Raw genomic sequence first — 19,541 nt, 5'->3', positions numbered from 1 at the left:
CAATTTGTTCAGATTAAACTTACATCAAACTCAAATTTTGACTTTTTTTTCTTTGATGAAATTAAATTACTTGAGTTAAATAATAGGTTGTGTATTCACTGGGATCTCGTCATTCTTTTGTTGTCAGACAGGGGTGTGTCTGTCTTCTGAAGAAAGGGAAAATGGTATTTCATCAGAAAGGGATTTAAGTAACTCAATCTGACTTGTAATCTCTAGTGATAGAGTTCAGATCTCCTAATTACAAGACGTGGAGGAAAATATAGTTATGAAGTTTGGAATTCAGAGTATCCTTATCAGCTTAGAGTATTCTGGAAAGTGCTGTCACAGAACTGAGAAGTTACATGGTTGGGGCCTCAAGCTAAACAGTCTTAGTAAGTTTTGAAGATGTACACTCATTACCTTGCCTCTTCTCCTATTAAACTCAGTTTGAGCCAGGTGCATGCTATGCTATACACACTCTATAGGTTGTCTTGACACCAGAGAGGCTTCAAGCCTAAGAGAAAGTTTTCATACCATTTGACCTAAGGTTCTGTAACCATCTAAAACAGCTGGTGGCAGAAGTCACACAGGCAGTTCCTGCAAATGGCAAAATGCAGGGTATCTGCCTTCCCAGGTGAAACATGCCTGTCCAAATTAGGACAGGAGAAACGCTAGCAAAGCCCAAGATTCAGGGTTGGGCTGGGTAAAAAACATAGTTAAAACAGCCACCACACTAAAACAAACAGGCTCGCTCTTCAAGAATGCAATATTATTTTAGAATACAAAATATACCTGACAATAGCAGCACTATTGAAATACTCCTACATGAGGGGGAGAGAAGAATAAAAGCTGGAAAATGGAGGAATTCTCACTGCAAGCAGTAAGTAGATTTTTTTTTTCTTCTCCAAAGTGGTAATTGATTGATCTCCCTTACACTTGCTATCAGTTTCATTCTAGAAGTACAAAGGCAAAGGTTTATAGAAGCTTGCATTACACAAAGGAAACAAACTGCAAATCTGTCAACTGCGGTGTTGAAAAATGAAAGAATAAGAAACTACAGTAACGAGGCTTGGAGAAACAGTCTTCTCACAAATTATGCTCTATTCCAAAAAGCTGAACATCTATTCTGACTTGCTGCCTAGGGTCCCTTGGCTCTTGTCAAAATACAGTTGCTTGCTTTTTCATGCAGGCTTTATAACACCTAGCACTTTACTTTCTTCTTGTTTATTTTGCAGGCTGAAAAGCTACTGCTGCTCTGCTCTAAGTATCCTATTCCCCAGAAGACCCGCGTTTCGCTCGGACTAGCCGAGCCCGCCGCTCTTTCCACCGCCTCGCCTACCCTCGAACGTGACCCGAGTACCCGATGGGCTCTGTTGCCAAGCTCTAGGAAAGTCCCTCTGATCCTCAGGCTCGCTTCGCTTTTGATATGCTGCGTTCCAGTTCTCCGAGCAGTTTTTTTTTTAATCCTTACCTTTGATTTATAGAAAACACTCCATTCTCGCTCCACCAGGAATATAAAAATTCATGTATGCGTATGTTCCAGTTGTGTATTTCAAGTCTGTTCTTCCAGTCTCAGGTCCTGATAACCACAGCGGACCAGGGATTATATAAAATGCCAACTAACCCATACGGGTCCGACTGCTCCTTTGAGCTGTAAAGAGCCTCTCAACAAGACCTGCGTCCTTACAGGGGCACACAGTATCCGGGGTAGCACAGAAGTACAGAAATGAAGCAACACCCAGTACCAGGAAACTAAAGGTTGTTCCCTGCCTTCTCCCCTTAAATTCTCTGACAAACTCAAAGGGAAAATACTTTCTGACATTTGGGGGCAAAATCTTTCTCCACAGATTTCCCTGCAGTTGGTTATGGTGCAAATCCATCCAAATACACGATCTACATGACATGAGTGAAGATTAATGAAGATTCAGTTCCCTCAAATGGCAAGGTTCCTAATTTATCGGTCACCAAGGGCGCAAACACTAAGCGGTTACAAGCTCCTTAGTGCTTTCCCTGTACTCCAACAGGGAGCTCCGTCCTGCCTCAACTCCTCCTCGCTGCCGTCTTACAAGAAACGTTCATACCACGTACCTTGCACCGACATAGGCAGAAGAGTTCCATTAACTATCCAGGGAGAATGACCAAGAGATGGAGTCCAGCTCTCCTGCTCAGGAAAAAACAGTCCTCCGACTTAACATCAAGGACCTGTCTCTGTATTATAAAATCTTTGCTGAACTCAGCAGTCGATGAATCTATACGCCCCTATGAGCTTTCAAAGTAGCCTCAGCGAACAGACCCCTAAAATCCTAAAGTCTGACATGGATTTGGCATCTAATGTCCTTACGGCCCCATGAAAGTCCCAGAGTGGAGACTCTCAGCTTCAGACGCGTGGTGTTTAACCCCTAGGTTGTACGGGCTTGGCCCTTTCGCACACAGCAAAGTCCACAGTACTGAACAAAGCTTCTGAACTCAGACATCCCTTTAGAAAATGAGAATTAGCTTCTAAATCTTTAAAGGACTTAAAACAAAAACCCTGTAAAAAGTGAATTTCAAGTGCCTCCTACTTTAGTCTCCGCATCTTCAATACATCAGCAGCATCGTCCATTTCCAAGGAGCTCAGTGAGGCATAGCAAGTATAACTGCAATTATTAGACATGCTAATGTCTAATTATTAGTCATCTTAACCCCTAAAAACAGTAAGGATTTAAAGATTAGAAAGAAAAGTGTAATTCTCTGTACCCTAAAAGACAAGCCAGTTGTATCGTCCAAATCATGAACTGCTGAAGGAAATTCTATTTGGTTTAAAATTGCTGAGTTCCAGAGGTTCCTACAAACAGGTTTTGGTTTGGTTGTTTGTTTTTGGTTTTTTTTTTTTTAATTATTTTGGTAAATTACTTTCGGCTATTTATGACCAAGTCCTCATTTCAGGAACCGTTACTTTATGATTCACATTTAAGCAACGCGGTAGCAGCTATAAAACTCAAATCTTTATTTCTGATCTATTAGACTGCGTTTAGGAATGCCCTCTAGGTGTAATCTGAGGGGCTGCATTGTTGTCCACCTACTCACAAGTGGACGTAAGGGAACAAAATGCCAGACTTTTGTCAGGGGTTATTTTCAGCTTGGTGATAGCAATGGCATTGCTCAGATCCCTGAAACTCTCTCTCTCATTCCCCTCCCCTCCCAGCTTATAGGGCCGACGGCAGCGGCCACTGCATTTAAAGAGTGCAGGAATCCCTTGCGTTCAAACCCTTCGAGACCTAAGAAAACCAGGAGAAACAGCAAGCGACGCCGGTAAGTATAGTATATCGCGTTCTGCCAAGACTGTCGGATATAAGGGTTTGGGTATTTTTTTTTTTCCCCCAACAGGCGGTAGGAACAGCTTATTGCTCGACAATGAAAAATGTGTAGGTATAGTACAGAAATGCGAGTCCTACGGAGCTGGCAGCGGTACTTTAGGTTTGGAGGAGCCAACTGATAAAAGAGATTCTTCTGGGCTTCTCGGCTTGTTCAGTAGCTACTAGTGTTACAAGAACGGGGCTGTGGGGATTCTCGTTAATGAGATACACGTTTTCACTACATGCAAGACCCGATAACAGAAGTTTCACAAGCTTTAAAAATGTTGTTACAGAGCTACAGAATTCTGTTTTCCACAAATAGTTTGCCTTCGTAACATACACTTTTTAAAGCATACAAATTTAGGTGCTTTCATCATTTCTCTGATAAAAGTATTCTAGAAGGGAAAAAGAAAAAAACACGCAACCAAAAATCCTCAAAATATTTAGTGTCAGTGACCAATGTGTTTTATGTCAAATGAGAAGAAAACTTCTATGCAGACTTGACAGAAAATGGCTAGATAAGAATGCAGGATGAAAGAATTCACACGTCCATCACTCAAGCATTAAAAGACAGCACGGTTGGTCAAGTCTTCAGAAAAGCCCCAATAGTTTTAAAAAAAGAAAAAAAAGTTATTTACTTTGAAAAGTTTTCTACCTAAATGTAAAATTATTTCAAAGAATAAAGCCTTGTATGTAGATAAAATAATTGTGTCTGACCTCAACCATCATGGCAACGTTTCACAGTCCGTAACAGTTTTGCTTGGCATTTAAATTCAGACTTAGTGCACAGATAAGGATTTAGAGAAGGATCTTGGGGAAGGAGAAGTGAAAGTTGATAGCCCAGGATTAGGTCTGGGAAAAGGAACAGGTCATTTGTACAGCAGGATGCAATTTCCCACAGCCACATGGATCAAACTGAATTCTGTGCATGTACGTGCGGTGTATGGGGGGGGGGGGGGGGGGGTGTTCTTTAAGTCAGAACTGAGTACCTTGTTCTAGTGTCAGGGTATCTTATTTTTTGGAGGTACAATCTTAAATTTCTACAACAGCGTGCACAAAGGAAGCTTTAAAAGAAACGTGGCATTACTGTGCTAAAAAAATTGATAATTGGAGGGACAGAGATGAAAGCGAAGAACTCAGACACAGGACTCTCTTTATCAGCTTTGCACATCACGTGCTTCATATCAAGTCACTTAAAATCTTTTGTTTCAAAAGGGCTTGTGTAACTTAGTGTGATCACTGTCGATGAAAAATCATATTAACATTCCTGTGTCAGTGTGGAAATTCCTATCCCTTGATCTCCATGTGTTGGTTTACTGCAGAAATAAATGAAAAATGCTAGTCATCATGAGCCTGTGGTAGAGACTAACTAATGCTAGTATGACACTAGCTACTAAACTTGAGATTTACCCGTACGCATAGCCCATTAAATGCATCGGAATATAAGAAATATGCTTATACATACATAACGATATCGCACCTTTCCTTAAATGAGCTCACTCTTCAAATGCAAACATTTTCTCTGTTGTGAATGTCTTCTGCTGAGAGAGAACGCTTTCTGCAACGGACTGGATTTTGACAAAAACACCTTCAGGCTTTGAGATGCAGCGGCAGGAACCGTGCTTTACACTGCAGACACATCAAGATATAACATAGCGAGCGTTAGTCGGAGAGAAAGAGAATAACTATAGCAGCTTTTGATTGCTACTTTTATAAAGGAAGCTATATATCGTTACCGCCGTGGTGCTGGCAAGGCAAGGACCACTAAGGACGGTGGAATGAGTCACTGGTGGTCACAGGACAGGTCAGCAGCGGAGCTGTGATTAGATACCGCAATGAGGTCCCAGCTGCATTGGCATTTCCCACAGGCTTCAGCTGGGAAAAGAATTTCAAATGTAGCCTTGATACTTGCATTTCAGCATAGACAAGGGTTTAATTTGATAATATTACTGTTTATTAGGTAAGGAATTAGTATTCTTATACTTTTAACTGAGTCTAGACCGAGCAGCTAGCTGGGACTAAAATAAAGAGAGATACAAGGCACATCCTATCCATCGGTCCTGGTTCAGCATTTCTACCACCATTTCTACCAGCAGTCACAAAGACCAACATTTCCCATTCCGTTCATCCACTTCAAAGCCATCCTGTAGCACCTGTGGCACCCTGAGATAATCCTCCCAGCCGCAAAATAAGTGACTTCTGCAGTCCGTTCAGATATGACTTGAGCTCTAGACTATCAAATGTGTAAGCATTGAGAAGGGAAAACCTCGTGTTTAGCAAGGAAACACCAGAATTACTTTCAACATCTTTTTCACCTGCACCGCACCGTCTAGCACTAGCGCTGCCCTTTACTCCTCGGCACAACTTCATCGGGCCAATCCTGCATCCACTTCCCATTTAGATCAATGGATCTCAATATATTTTTGGATTATCTTCTTATCAATAGCACTCTGATTAGAGCGAGACACGCTCTGTGACAGTTGTGACATCCAGATTTGTACGGTATGACGAACAGCCCAGCAGAAGATGGCTCACGTTTTTTCATGCCTGTGCAGAGCACAGAAACACTTCAAAGGCTTCCTTGCTCTGAGGCTAGCCTAGATAGTAGTGTTACAAGCTCTAAATAATGAGAAGCATGTATCCTTGGCTGCACATCTGATGTGTATAAGTTCTACTCCATATAGTAGCTTCATTTTGAAAAGGAACGATACGAGCTGCTGAATACTATTAGAGCAAGACCAAGAACACTCCTCCAGCTTAACAGTACCGTGAGTGCCTGCCAACATGCCGCAATATTAATACTCAAAAGTTTCTCTGTCACATGTGTCATACATCTAGATTGGGCCCACTCCACTTCCCACTGGATCACCAAAATACAAGTCGTACCATGCGGTTAGCAGTCACTGCAAGTTAACCAGATTTAGACAACAAAGTTCAGGGAATTTCAAGGGGATTTAGATACTGACGCCCAATGAAATTAAGTGAAATTAAGACTTTGGGTATAATTTTTTCCTACAGCAAATAGGAGACTGAGTTCTATTTGCATGTCGTAAGGATGGAGATTTAATCCACTGTTATAATTTAGATGAGTAGAAAACTATGAATGCCATATACCCTGTGGAATTTACTTGTTCATGGTAACGCTGCTGCACAGGCAGCACCCGCAGGGATGGCCACTGCAGTTCAGCGTTCGGAGAGACGAGCAAAGCAAGGACACGACGAGCATGGGCTTGCCCTGGTACCTCACCCAGCTGTTAACCGCTACCAGCGCAGGCATCACGGCATACGCTGCCATTCTTACGCCGGTATCCTTACCGGAACGTTTTTACTGTGACTTCTTTCTCCTACGGCTTCCCATCAGGTGATGCCAAAAAAACATGGAAAATGTGTATGCATGCCCAGTCATGGTACTATAATTAGCCTCGGGAGCAATGGTTCTTTTAAGAGCTCTAACCACAGCCCCTAACAGCACAAGGTTCACTATCACGCATTATCAGACCTTTTCAGAGATTATTTTTTTCCCTTCAGCTACTTACATAATTAGAGCTGCTTTCCAACAAGTATCCCATTGCCACAGATTGAGATGCTTGGTGTGCCTTTGAGGCAGCAGCAGTTTTACAGAGACTGGAGGTACAAGCCGCTCTCCTCCCAGGCAGCTATCGGTGCTGCTCCAGCTGGGAAGGCATTCGACCAGAAACTTGATTTGAAAGGGAACATTGTGAACACAAAAATTTCATTTTAGTTTTCAAGAAAGTGTCACACACCTGATTTTTATCTCACGTTGCTCTTCCTTCTCTTAAATGTTTGAAGCATTGCTTGAACTCTTTTTATAACAGAAAAAAATGGCATCGATACCAAAGTACTTTAAGAATAGGAGCAAATACAGAATGGCAGAATGAGACAATAAGATTTTACCTACGTGAAAGATTTCTCTGTGTTCCTTTATCTCCCATTTGAAAGAAATGGAAAAAAGATTTTAGCAGTGCTATTTGGTAAAGCCTTCAACTGAGTAAGAAGGGACAAAATTCATAGCCTGTTCCTTGCGTGCAGTTATTTTGGTATCTTATTTCAGCTACATCCGATTTTTGCTTCTTACTCGTTACATTACAGATAAACAGAGTTAAGAGGCAAGCTGGGTTTTCTTCTTTTCCTTCTTGCATCGTTACTGTTTTCTAAGTGTCAGAGCAGGTCGGCTGAGGAACAGCCTCCCGAGAGAAGCGATAGGGTCTGAAAGAGCTTAGCGATGCCGCTGCTGTCTGACAGCGGAGGACTAGGCTGACGGAGCCGGGGAGGTTGTGCAGCTGAGCATCCATCAGCCTCCCAAAGAGAAGGAGAGATTGGATCTTGCATAAGGATGACAGGTACGCTCTCTCACTGCAGGTAACAGTCACAACAGCGAATATGTAGTTATACAGGGTTAAGGATATATTAATAACCGCAGTACTAAAGCGGAGATGTTTGGATATGCTGGTATCTGCACTGTTAGCAAACACCGATTGTTAAAACGTGCCCACATCGCTATGTCTTCGGCGCTATTGATTCAGCGCGTGGGCACACTCCTACGCTATCTGCCTTTTGCTGGACAGACATGTCTTTTATACCATTGCACGGTTTCTAGTGTTAGTAGCCAGAAAGAATTGCCTTCAGCTTGCAGAGCTGGCACGTAGAAATTGTTCATTTCATTCTGAAATTCAGAAGAGACAGTACAAAAGTCACTAAAATGATGATAAACATGGGACATTAGTGTCCAGTGTCCAATAGTAAAGTGTTAGTCTAAAATGCAAGCCATTTAAAATACCAGCTATGTTACATCGCTGCTGTGATAAATTCCCCTCGCTCCCTCACTTGACTTCAGAAGAAAATTCTCAGGTAGCAGGCCCGATTCAGCGTTTAAAATCCTTTTCTTAGTTAAGAATATCTCATGGGGAATTTAATCAAATACAAATAGCACAAGCAGGCTTCAACAGAACTATAATAAGAAGGTGACTGGTTTTCCAAGAAGGAGAAGGAAGGTCTGCGCCAGGAGCTTGGAACAACCCGATAATATCACGTGCAGATGACAAGATGACGTCCCAGTCTTTCCAGAAACGATGACTCAAACAAGAAAGCAGAAGGGCAAACCGTAGGTTGGGGTTGTTTCAGATGTGCGATAGCACAATCATCAGGAAGGGCACTTACCGAGCCTGCCGACAGGCAACCTCAGCTGGGCTCCTGGCTCCAGCACTGCCCTCCTGCGTGACCTTGGGCAAGTCACTTCAACAGTAACTGGCATAGGAAGAACTGGAACAGTAAGCGCTACTCCCTTTTTTCCCCCTCAGATGTTATACTTTTTAAAAACAATTGACAAAGAAAAACACGCCTTAATCACCTTACGAACCTATCTGTTATTACTTTATAACGGCTGTGCTGCACAGCCATCTTGCAGCTGTTTTATGAGGAATTGAGAACAACAACAACCAACTGGTTTCTATTAAAGCATCCTCTGAAATAACATCGTGCATTTGTTAAACTTCAAGGGGGAACTACCCAGGTGTGAATTGTATAAAATGATATCGTACTGACACAGAAAATTGCCTTTATACATGTCACCCAGGAAGCTCGTGTGGCACTGGATGAACTAGCACTTGCTTTGGAAAGGTATAAGTAGTACTATATGCTGTCTCTTAACAGAGAGTCTAGGTAGGATACTGTTCTGTAGAAAATGTAATGCCAAATACTGTCCACACTTTTGCTTAAACTCCAGTAAAGCTTCAAAGTGTTTGTTAGCCTTCATTTTAATGCCTTGCAAAACCAGATCAACAAACACAAAGCAAAAACTGAGGGGAAAAGGCTACGCTGGGATACAGGGGAGGGCAGGATTGAAAGAAAATGAGTATTTGTTGGAAAATAAATGCTAGAGCCACTTCTCCAGAAGAGGTTTGAGTGATCCTGGCACCTTTTTACTGAAACACCTCACAATCATTTCACCTATTTACCATCACAACATACTGAGCTCAGGAGTATCCTTATTTACAAAAGAGGGTCGCAGAGGACAGAGGATTTAGATTGCCCCCGTCCCCGAAGCAGCAGCCTGGCACCCTTGCCCCTGGGCAGGACACATCCCTGCTGCCGCACAGGTACGTAGCGTACGCCGGCTACCAGCCTGCCTCAAAAACGCGTTCCACCAGCCACAGTTCCCAACAGCAAGGAAGGTCTCCCCAGGTCTCCCCTCCTCCGTAGGGCTGTAGCAGCTGGGTGGACTCTCAGCTACCAGATAACCTACAAGGACTGCGGTGTACTTCACACGAGCAGATATTGGCTTGGGGCCACCCTGCAATAGCAGTTGACTGGAGAGAGGGGGAAAAACTAAAAAAAAAAAAAAAAAAATCAAGCTGTTCTGTTAAAAAGAATTTACTCTTGCTGTTGTATTTCTTTCTGTAATTTGATTTTCTAGGCTACCCTTCAGAGATAAGGATGCCGAACTGGGGAGGTGGAGCCAAATGCGGTGCCTGTGAAAAGACAGTGTACCACGCTGAGGAAATCCAGTGCAATGGAAGGAGTTTTCACAAGACGTGCTTCCTCTGCAGTAAGCTGGGCTACACTGTTTTAACTTCACAGTATTCCCATAGCTCTGTATAAATCTTCCATTAAAGCCAGTAAATTTATTTTTGTATTACTTTGCGTGCAATAAAGAAGCTTCATAGTTTCCCCAATTCAACACGTTTGCCCAGGGGACACCTACAGCAGGCTTTTAAACACCCTAAGCAACGTACAGGACGGTAGAAGCAACCAGCATCAGGCTGAATTTCACACAGGGAAAGTTATGTAAAAAACTTTCTCATCTTACTTCTGGAAAGTTCGAAGTAGAGGGCAGTCACGTCTTAATCAGGTACGGCACAGCGAGACTGATTCTGGTCCAGCACTCGCTAGAGACCTAAAGATGAAACCTGTTTCCCCTCCTTTTAGTAACGGAAGGATGGAAAATGATTGTCTCTGTTTTGAAAGCAGGAGCCACTTCTCTGAAATGCCAGTTTGCCACTCCATAGCAGCTCTTAATAAGCAAGCCCAGTTCTCTAGCCCTTTACGCCCAGCAATCTGCCTCGCAAACATGCATTAGATGATTTTTGTTAGGGACGCTGGAGTGCTGCAGAATCTAGGTCCATCTCCAAGAAACTCTACCGTCTGTCCCAAAACGTAGCATACTACGGGTTTGTTTCAAGTTAAAAAGTCTAGAAGAACTAAACAAACAGTGCTCGTGAGACTGAAGTATGTCTTATTAGGATATTATAGGAGACAGTTACTTTTATGGTGAATCCTAACATTAATTCATTTCACATAGGAAAGCTGAAAGACACTACCCTGGTGTCATCAAAATCTCCCACCAACACCCTCCAAGTGCCTCAGTCTCCTCCTTCCCCAGATCTCCCATATCCCATTTCCTTCCTCTTCTACTCCACGCACCTCTGATGTTTGGCAGATAGCTTCCAGGAATTTTGCTTTCTCTGCCGATGAGCTAGCACTTGAAAAATTAGAGAGGAGGTATCAATTCCGCTCTGTTGGCCCTTTGTGGAGAGAGGAAACGATTTGATAAGGACTAAAGATAGCTACACAGTTTATTTTGCAGCCAACGCTTGAGATTTAGTACCTTTGCAGTATGAATTTCAGCATGGCAGCTTAGAAGCGATTGAAGCCAATTTTTTGCCCTCCTTTCCTGGATGGATAGGGGATTCTCGTTTGGAGGCATGAGATAGATATTACATGCTTAGATGACACGGTACAGTACCATGCAGAACCAGTCCAAAGGACACACTTGAGTCGTCTTTGCTTTTCTCCAAGAGCCCTGCAAGTGATGCCTAAAAGACTCAGTAAGAAAGAATTCCCTCAAAAAGTTTTCAGTTAATTGACAACCTTCAGCCAATTCTTACAGAATACTAAAAATCTCAGTTTTGTGAAAACTAGAAACTTCTTATTGCTTCCCTGTGCTGCCTGTAACAATTAATACTAGATATCAGAAAAACTATAGGGAGAGGGACACGAATGTGGTAATTATGAGAAAAGCTCTGACTGACGCTTGTGCTTTATCAAATGCTGGAAAATGATATGGCAGATGACGACAAATGAGTAGACTCTCCAGGGTCTAACAAAAATAAACACCTGTCCTAATAGGGCATAGTTAATCATATTTCTCTCCCACCTAATACCGGAACAAGTTTAAGCTTCATTCTTAGCATAACTCTTTTTTTTTTTTTTTTTTAAGTGATTCATGATAAACAACACATCCATTAGCTCTGCCAACTGCTTTTTTGGTTTGTCGGGGGTTTTTTGTTTTGTTTTGGTTGCTTGGTTGGGGTTTTTTTTTTAATTTTATTTTATTTGGCTTGCCCGTTGTAGTCATAAGTCTGAACTAAATTATGAACAGGTTAGATACTAAAAAAAGCATTCCCAGCAGAAGCATGTTTAAGGTCAAAAACTAAAGATGCATCTAAGCCAGGTGGCACAGGAGAGGTATGTTAACTGGCTTTCCTTTTCCCATGATTCACACACAGTCAGCAGCAGCTCTGGACGCCTCAGTATCATGTATCATGTTCATGAGCTTTTCAATGAACCAATTATAGGATTTTCATTTCTCAATAGAAGAAAAACAATCCTCCCCGACCTAGTCTCAGGTACAGAAAGAGTTAGCCTATTTAGCTGAGCTCTTACTCAGCTTATAATTATACTTACTTATATTTATATAAGTATACTTATAATTATATTAAATCTATTTAAAATATACTTTACATTATATTTGACCAGACACACAAAACACACCAGTATTTTTCCACCAAAAAGTTCAATTTGGGCAAAATTAGAAAGAAGTCAAACCGACCTGTTAACACCGTAAGAATCAGACAAGCTAAACCATAAATCACTCTCTCCACTCCATAGTTTTTCCCTACAAGTGTTACGAGAGAGAAACTTCTTCCCAACAAACCCTCCTTCCCATGCAGATTGCTGTCTACCTACCTTGTTTCCCCGTCAGCTTTTACTTAAACGGCAGCCGTGACGGATATTTGGCAGGATCTCACGCCATCAACCTGAAACTTCTTCGTGCCTGCTCGTGAACAGTATCTGGTGGCAGATGACAGGTCTCAAAGTTATTTCAACAATAGCACTTCAAGGGCTTTTGCTCCATCTGTTGTGGTGAATTGATACTCTATCCCCAAGGTGCCAGAAATAGAAACTTTATCTCCTGCTAGAGTTTCCATCATCCCTTAACTCCCTTCGCAAACATAATTATCATTTTAAAGCAGAAGAGATTGTAGCCCAATGAGATCAGGTTCACACATTTACAGGAGCCCCTCGTTTTACTTCTATTAACTATAAAGGTCCTTGCAAATTACTTTCCCCTCTACGCAGTACAGTGACAGGATTAAAGCTGCAGAGGTTCCAGCATCAGCTTAAATTCTCTGATGTGGATGAATTTTAGACTCACAGCAGGACAGCTAAAATGAACACGGAGGGAAAAGCAACTAATCAAACACTCAGCTAGCTCTTCTAGAGCTTGAACTTCCAACCACTTTCAATACTTGTGTATTTCACAGGTTTCTGTTGCTTACATCAGCTAAGCAACTTTATTTTCCAAGCTATCAACAGCCCATGCACGACTGGAATGCCCTCTGCAGGGCACGCACTTGTTCAAGGGAAGCTGTAGAAAAAGTTTTTCCCTATTTCCCCGGCCCCCCCGCCATCAACCACTATTGACACAGCGAGCAATTTGTAACAAGTGTTGAAATTTTAGATTTTAAGCATACTAAAAAACCCTGATTTTTTTTTCTATAGGCACTCCAAACTGAAACCTTCATCCTCTCTCGATGGGGTGGGGGCTGTCCCATGCCGAGTTCCCAAAAGAGTGCAGCATACGCAGTCACCAAGCAGATGAGGAGTGTAGCTACTATTTTTTTTTTCCATTCATTATTGCCCAATTTCCATGCATAAGCAGCAAGGAGATCCACTGGACCGGTAACAGAATTCAGCCTCTAAACGCTGACCAGGTTTCAGATGAGCAAAGAACTGGAGAGAGAGTAATCCAGCTTCTATGGCCACTCGATGAGAATAACCCCGCGTGAGACCGGCCTCAGCAGTGTTCTTTAGCTCTAGGTGTGGCTTGTGTTTCTCAAAACATGGATACTTGCTTACCGAGATCCCCACATAAGCAGCTGTTAGCACTCATTAACTTTCGGTCCTTCCAAGTTGGGGCTTGGTTTAAAGCAGTGCTGTAGAGGATATAACTCGTATTCCCTTCTGCATGTTAAGCATGCCTATGGCACCTTCTGCCCAAAAGTCTCCCTGACCTTTCCTAGTCAGCTAAGCCAAGCAGTATTTCTCTATGACGACCATGACGAGGAGGAGGTCTGTGTTTTTGGAACGGCTGTAGGCATACTCTTGCCATCCTGGAGGAAGTCTAACAGAGCTGAGACTATTTGGGATCATTGCTTTGCCTTGCACTACAGCTCAAACAAATGTGACTAGATAAATAAAAAACCATACTCTGCTTGACTCTGTCTGGACGTGGTATGTACATTATAGCCCATTTTAGAAACATGCCACATTAAAATAGCGTGGGCTGAGGTGAGAAAGCCACCGCAGACTCAGAGTGACTATTTTGAAAGGTGCAGATGCACAGTAGAATCAATACCCCTGCAACCTCTTTTTTTTTTTTTTTTTTAAAGGTTTGGTAGGTTAGGATGATGATCTGAAATCCATCTTAGGCTTCATAAATCTAGACAAATTGTCTTGACAAGCTCATGATTTTCCTAGGGTTAGGGTATAACTTTAGAGTGGCAAAAGAGCACGTTGTGTGCATGCACGGCTATGTTAGCAACAGCCCAGTGAAGTTTTATACTGACTCCAGGCTAACACCCTCCTTGTCCTGTATTTTTAAAGATAAACAAATATAAACATGAATTGTAATTATTCTGAATCACATAAATTCAAATTTGAAAACGCAAATGTTTATATGTGCCTCTCTCTCCGTGTTTTCAGTGGCTTGCAGAAAAGCTCTGGACAGTACCACAGTAGCAGCTCACGAATCTGAAATCTACTGCAAGACTTGTTACGGGAGAAAATATGGTCCCAAAGGTATTGGCTTTGGGCAAGGGGCAGGATGTCTCAGCACTGACACTGGTGACCATCTAGGCTTGAATCTGCAACAGTGAGTTAAATCCCACTGACAGCACCTTTTTCTGGTACTACTTGTCACTTAGCGGGGTATTTTAGATATTTTATTCTGTTTCCACATCATCATCTAGCATAAGTAGCAGAGCAGACTTTGCTACACCTTTCCTTCAGTGGACACAGTCATTTACCAGTTTTTAATGATGTTCAGCCTCTTTAAGCCTTCTTCATAAATTATCTCCTCCTTCAATGGGCAATTATTCTGCAGAAGCAGCCTTTATATGCCACCACAGATGTAAATATTCACTGAAATCATAATTTGCCATTAGTAGCACAGTGGTAAAGTCACATTCACCATAGAACATGAGAATGTTGGGTTTTTTTCCCCCTATCAGAGGCTAAAATATAGCTAGGTTATACTGTTAGAGAAATAATCACACTACCACACACTGTTAACTCGCCTCTCAATGAGGGAAATAATGTTTCTAAATCCTCCCTGTGGCTCAAATAACACTCACAAACACACTGAGAATATGTTTGAACAATGGAATTCTAATGGGATACCATCTTCCAAAAGCCTCAGCTGCACATAATTACCTCTGACAGTACATTTTTATAGTATTTTTCTACGATTCTCAAAGCTGCACATTTCTAAATCAACAATGCTTTCTTCTGGTATTACTATAAGGAAACCAATTAACCAATATGCTGTGCAGGAAATAAAAGCTTAAATAATGTACTTAACTGTAGCTCCTTATAAGATATGAATCCATTACAGGCAGAGTTCTGTCTCAGAAACTGTCACGTCCTGTAGAATTAAGGACCTGTTGCAGTCCAACAATCCGGTAATTCAAAAGCCACTCTGTCAAAGGCTTTAGGCTAGCACAACCACATAAAGCACAAAATCCAGAAATACAAAGCAAAGCTACTTTTCTGATGTGCTTTTGACCTTAGGCCAGCGAAGAACCCCAGCTCCCTGTCCAAGTGTTACAGTGACTAATGAAACTACTGCATGCAAAATCTAAGGTTTTTTTCCCTGCTCACTACTGAGTGCCAGCAGATAGCCAGTCACAAAGAAGAGAGAGGTCTTTTGCTTGTATTTTCCCTCTTGCCTCTCAATAAAATAAATTTTTTTTACTTTGACTTTTCATTAAACATAATCTTTTCTGCGCGTGGCTACTCTCAGCTCCGTCCACTCCGCCTGAAACAGGTAACACCAGTGGTTACAGTATCAGCATTTCAACCACACAACACAGAATTCAGTAAACACTTTCATTTTCTCCCCCCCCCCCCCCCTTTGCATGTCAAAGACCAGTAATTTGGTAATTTTTACCCTTACCAAAAAATCACGGAAGCATATTTCTAGAACGAAGATAACATTTTAAGCAGTATTTTAAAACACTGAAAACTTCCATTTTAGGGGGTCACCAAAGTCTGCTCGCCCTTCGACACCAACTAATCCTTCAAAGTTTGCCAAAAAGATGGTAGATGTGGATAAGTGTCCCCGCTGTGGCAAATCAGTGTATGCTGCAGAGAAGATCATGGGAGGAGGAAAAGTAAGTAGTTCCTACAGCACTAGAAACAAAACACGCTCTTACAACGGTGATGAACTGTAGCTAGTAGGTCCTTGATCTTCTAAGATTTTACTCATAGTCTCAATGAAGAAAACGTGAGGATGAATTAGCAAATTGCTAGAGTGTGATGTACTGACTTTTAGCTTTAAAACCATGTGCTTTTTGTAAGCCTTCTTCAACTTTTTGCATCTCGTTGATGTGTGAGGAACAACTCCTGGCTACGGGACAGGCTGGCTCTTCTACCGCTGTCATTCTACTAACATCTCTGGAGATATTTATAATTTAAACATTTATTGTAGTGGCAATTGCAGATAAATTGAAGAAATTCTGTGACTAGAAAAACAAAAGCCTGCCTCGCATGACATGCCAGCTCTCTGCTCTAGGAACTCTCACTAGAATATCATCTCCGCACATGAAAGAAATGGCCAAAACGAGAGTAACGTCTATAGCTCTCTGCTTTTTACTAGACCTCCATTAATAACAAAGTCATTAGGTAAGATCTTGGTATGGGATAATAAAGTAACTGAAAAGATGACACTTCTAGAATGACTAAAAATGGAAGTCATAAGACCAACAAGACAATTTTAACCTTTTCACACCATAAAAAGCAACAGTTTTTTGCTTCTTGTACCTGCTAGCTGCACACTTTCTGTAATATACAATGAATTGTCTTAATTTCCTCAGCCTTGGCATAAGACATGCTTCCGCTGTGCTATTTGTGGAAAGAGTTTAGAATCTACGAATGTTACAGACAAAGATGGAGAGCTCTACTGTAAAGGTAAGAATTGTCATGAGCTGAACTGGGTTATTGAGTCAATCTAAAATTACTCTTTTTAGAGCTGGTATTGCCATCATGATTTACCTTGTTGCATGCTTAACAACTTCATGAAATTTCATTTCATCTTTTTTAACAACTTTCTGAAAGCAAAGCAGAGAGCTATGGTAACACTGCAGTTGCATCTTCTACTATTGACATTTAAAGTTGTAATTTTTCTACAAATATGACATCCTCTCAGATCTGTCCTCGGACCTTCTAACAGGAACACTGGCCATAGGTACCGGGCAGACTCTTGTACCTGGCATAATCTCTCTCACTCAAAAAAACCCAGCACAGAACAACAAAAAAACCAAACCACAAAGATACAGATCTTCAAAGGTCATGGTCCTAACTGGACTTCTTCCCAGCAAGAGTTAAAAGATACTTCCACTATATTGGTAGCACAGAAGATAACGCGTCCAGGCTAAATTATACATCCAGATGTTCTCCTCAGATCGAGATGATTCACAGACTTGACTCTTAGAAATAGCTTAAAGGGAAAAACATGCAAAGTTTTTATATCCTAGGCTAAACTTTACAGGAATCCTAAAGAAAAATACTTAAGTCCTGTGACCTTGGGTGCAGTCGGGCCACTGCAAGTGATCAAATTAGCAGATTTTGAGAAATATCCTGACCATTACAACTTCCTTAGCAGAGCTGTGATAAATAACTACGCACACACTTAGCAATACAGAGTTAAAATGGAATGGTTTAAACTACCATCAATAGTTTCTGGACTAAGCTCTAGTTCTTTTAACCTCCTCTGAAAGTCTCCAACTTATTACTCACTCTGTATTACTCATATAGACCAAGTTTCACCAAGTACTTTCAGACAGGAAAGTAGTTTTAATGAAAATGTTACTTAGATCCTAAATACATACAGTTTCTTATTTTTTAATTTCTTAAATTTTGTTTTGGAGAAGATCAGATGCGACTTTTCTTTAATTCACATATGTGACCCCAGTTTCATTATTAGAACCTGTCAACACTTCTGACAACGATGCTATTTCAGACTTCCTTCCTTTTATTAAGTTTGGAAGTAATACTGAAACCAAAAGCATAGTAGTACTAAAACCAAACCAAAGTCACTTACCTCTGTATGAAAACATTCAGAATACCATTTACCTCCCTCCTTCTTCTGCAGTTTGCTATGCAAAAAATTTTGGTCCCAAAGGAATTGGGTTCGGTGGCCTCACTCAAGTGGAAAAGAAAGAGTGCGAATGAGAAGAAACGGATGCAACAGACTCAAACTGCTGTTGATACCACCAAGTGATAGTTGTCAAGTAAAACGTTAAACATCACATATTGCTAAGAACCTAGGGCATTTGTTTAATATTTCCCACCTTGCAGGAAAAACTTGCGAGCTTGTATCTTAAGAAATTGTTAGACTAGCTTAAAAAGGTACAGTGATAAAACTAGATTCATGTTTGTTTTACAGTAAATAAAGACAAAAAACCTCATGGAACATTATTGCTTCTTAAACTAGTATTTACCACACTTTAGACTGGAATTTTAAAGACGCCACATACTGTCCCATTAACATAGAGATACCCTATGGAGCTCAAGGGTCAGAGTGTTTCGACTTCGGCCGTATTTTCCTTCGTTCAGAATGTTATGCCGTCCATATTTCTACCAATCTCCTAATGGAGTTTTGAACGTTTTGACATTTTGTGTTATGGCAAAGTAGATGTTATTCACTTTGAGACAATTAAAAAGGATTTGAAATTCTTTCTCTCAAAGGAGGTATTTCTGAAGAAAACCAACATTTCCATAGAATACAGTGTTGTAAGTTTTGTTATTGTATGTTTTCAAGCTACAATAAAGTACTGGTATTGCTTCACATTATTTTTACTTGAATTTGTTTGTGCTTTATGTTCCATAATGTTGTCGATAAATGCATTTCACCGAGATGAAATCCCCCGTTTCTTAACTACAAGTATTCTGTCTCATTACATTACTCTTATGTTGTCAGTTCTAGATGGTATTTAACTTTAATTTTCTGATCTTGATCTGTTTCCCTGATGATTTTCATTATTACCTACTTTGACTTACATTCAAAACCAGCCGGCCGCTCCAGTTTGACATTGTAGGCTTTTCTTGGGAACATGGCTGACATCTAGCTATTACAGAACTATGCGTGCAGCTGTGAATAATTCCCCTCTTTTTATCTACATTGCTATTTTCCATCATCAACTTACCCTTTTTCATACACTAACAGGGCATATGTACATGCAAAATACAAGGCAAAGAGTCGGGCTTTTTCTTATGGTTTTGTGCTTACCCGTTCTTAAATACCTCACTGGTCACATATCCCTTCAACCTATTTCAGTCTGTAAAAATACACTTAGAAGCATGAAAGCTCTATTTTATTACATGTAAACCCTCCAAATACAAAGACTTAATAGAGGTTTTCACAACATAAGCAATAAAATTACAGGGTAACTGTAATATTAAGTTTTTAAATATGAACATTTCCCTTCATATTCAAATGTAATTTTCTTTTATTATCTGCTAAATAAAGCAAAAGGTACCAACATGGGTTTGGTTTTGAAATTCTGTCCTAAACTTACCTTTAAAAAATATACTCTTAGTGTCATCTCATCACAGAAGATTTCAAATAATCTCAGCCCTAACTATATATACACACGGTGATTGTTCCATGTACAAACCTGCTGTAGCTTATGCAACATAGGTTTAATA

The 19,541-nt window shown here is 40.9% G+C and overlaps 1 protein-coding gene across 1 annotated transcript; it reads left to right on the top strand.

Annotated features, from left to right (window-relative positions):
- Positions 1 to 3,153: 3,153 nt before the first annotated feature.
- CSRP3 (cysteine and glycine rich protein 3) lies at positions 3,154 to 18,681 on the top strand. Its single transcript, XM_072864773.1, has 6 exons — positions 3,154 to 3,270; positions 9,748 to 9,879; positions 14,319 to 14,487; positions 15,871 to 16,006; positions 16,709 to 16,802; positions 17,986 to 18,681. The coding sequence occupies exons 2-6, from the start codon at positions 9,768 to 9,770 to the stop codon at positions 18,063 to 18,065; spliced, it is 591 nt and encodes a 196-aa protein (XP_072720874.1). The 5' UTR covers positions 3,154 to 3,270; positions 9,748 to 9,767; the 3' UTR covers positions 18,066 to 18,681.
- The last annotated feature ends 860 nt before the right edge of the window (positions 18,682 to 19,541 follow it).

This window comes from Ciconia boyciana, chromosome 6, assembly GCF_034638445.1.
Source record: "Ciconia boyciana chromosome 6, ASM3463844v1, whole genome shotgun sequence".
In the NCBI taxonomy this organism is placed as follows: domain Eukaryota; kingdom Metazoa; phylum Chordata; class Aves; order Ciconiiformes; family Ciconiidae; genus Ciconia; species Ciconia boyciana.
Note: the sequence above shows the minus strand (reverse complement) of the source record. Positions and strands in the feature narration are given on the sequence as shown.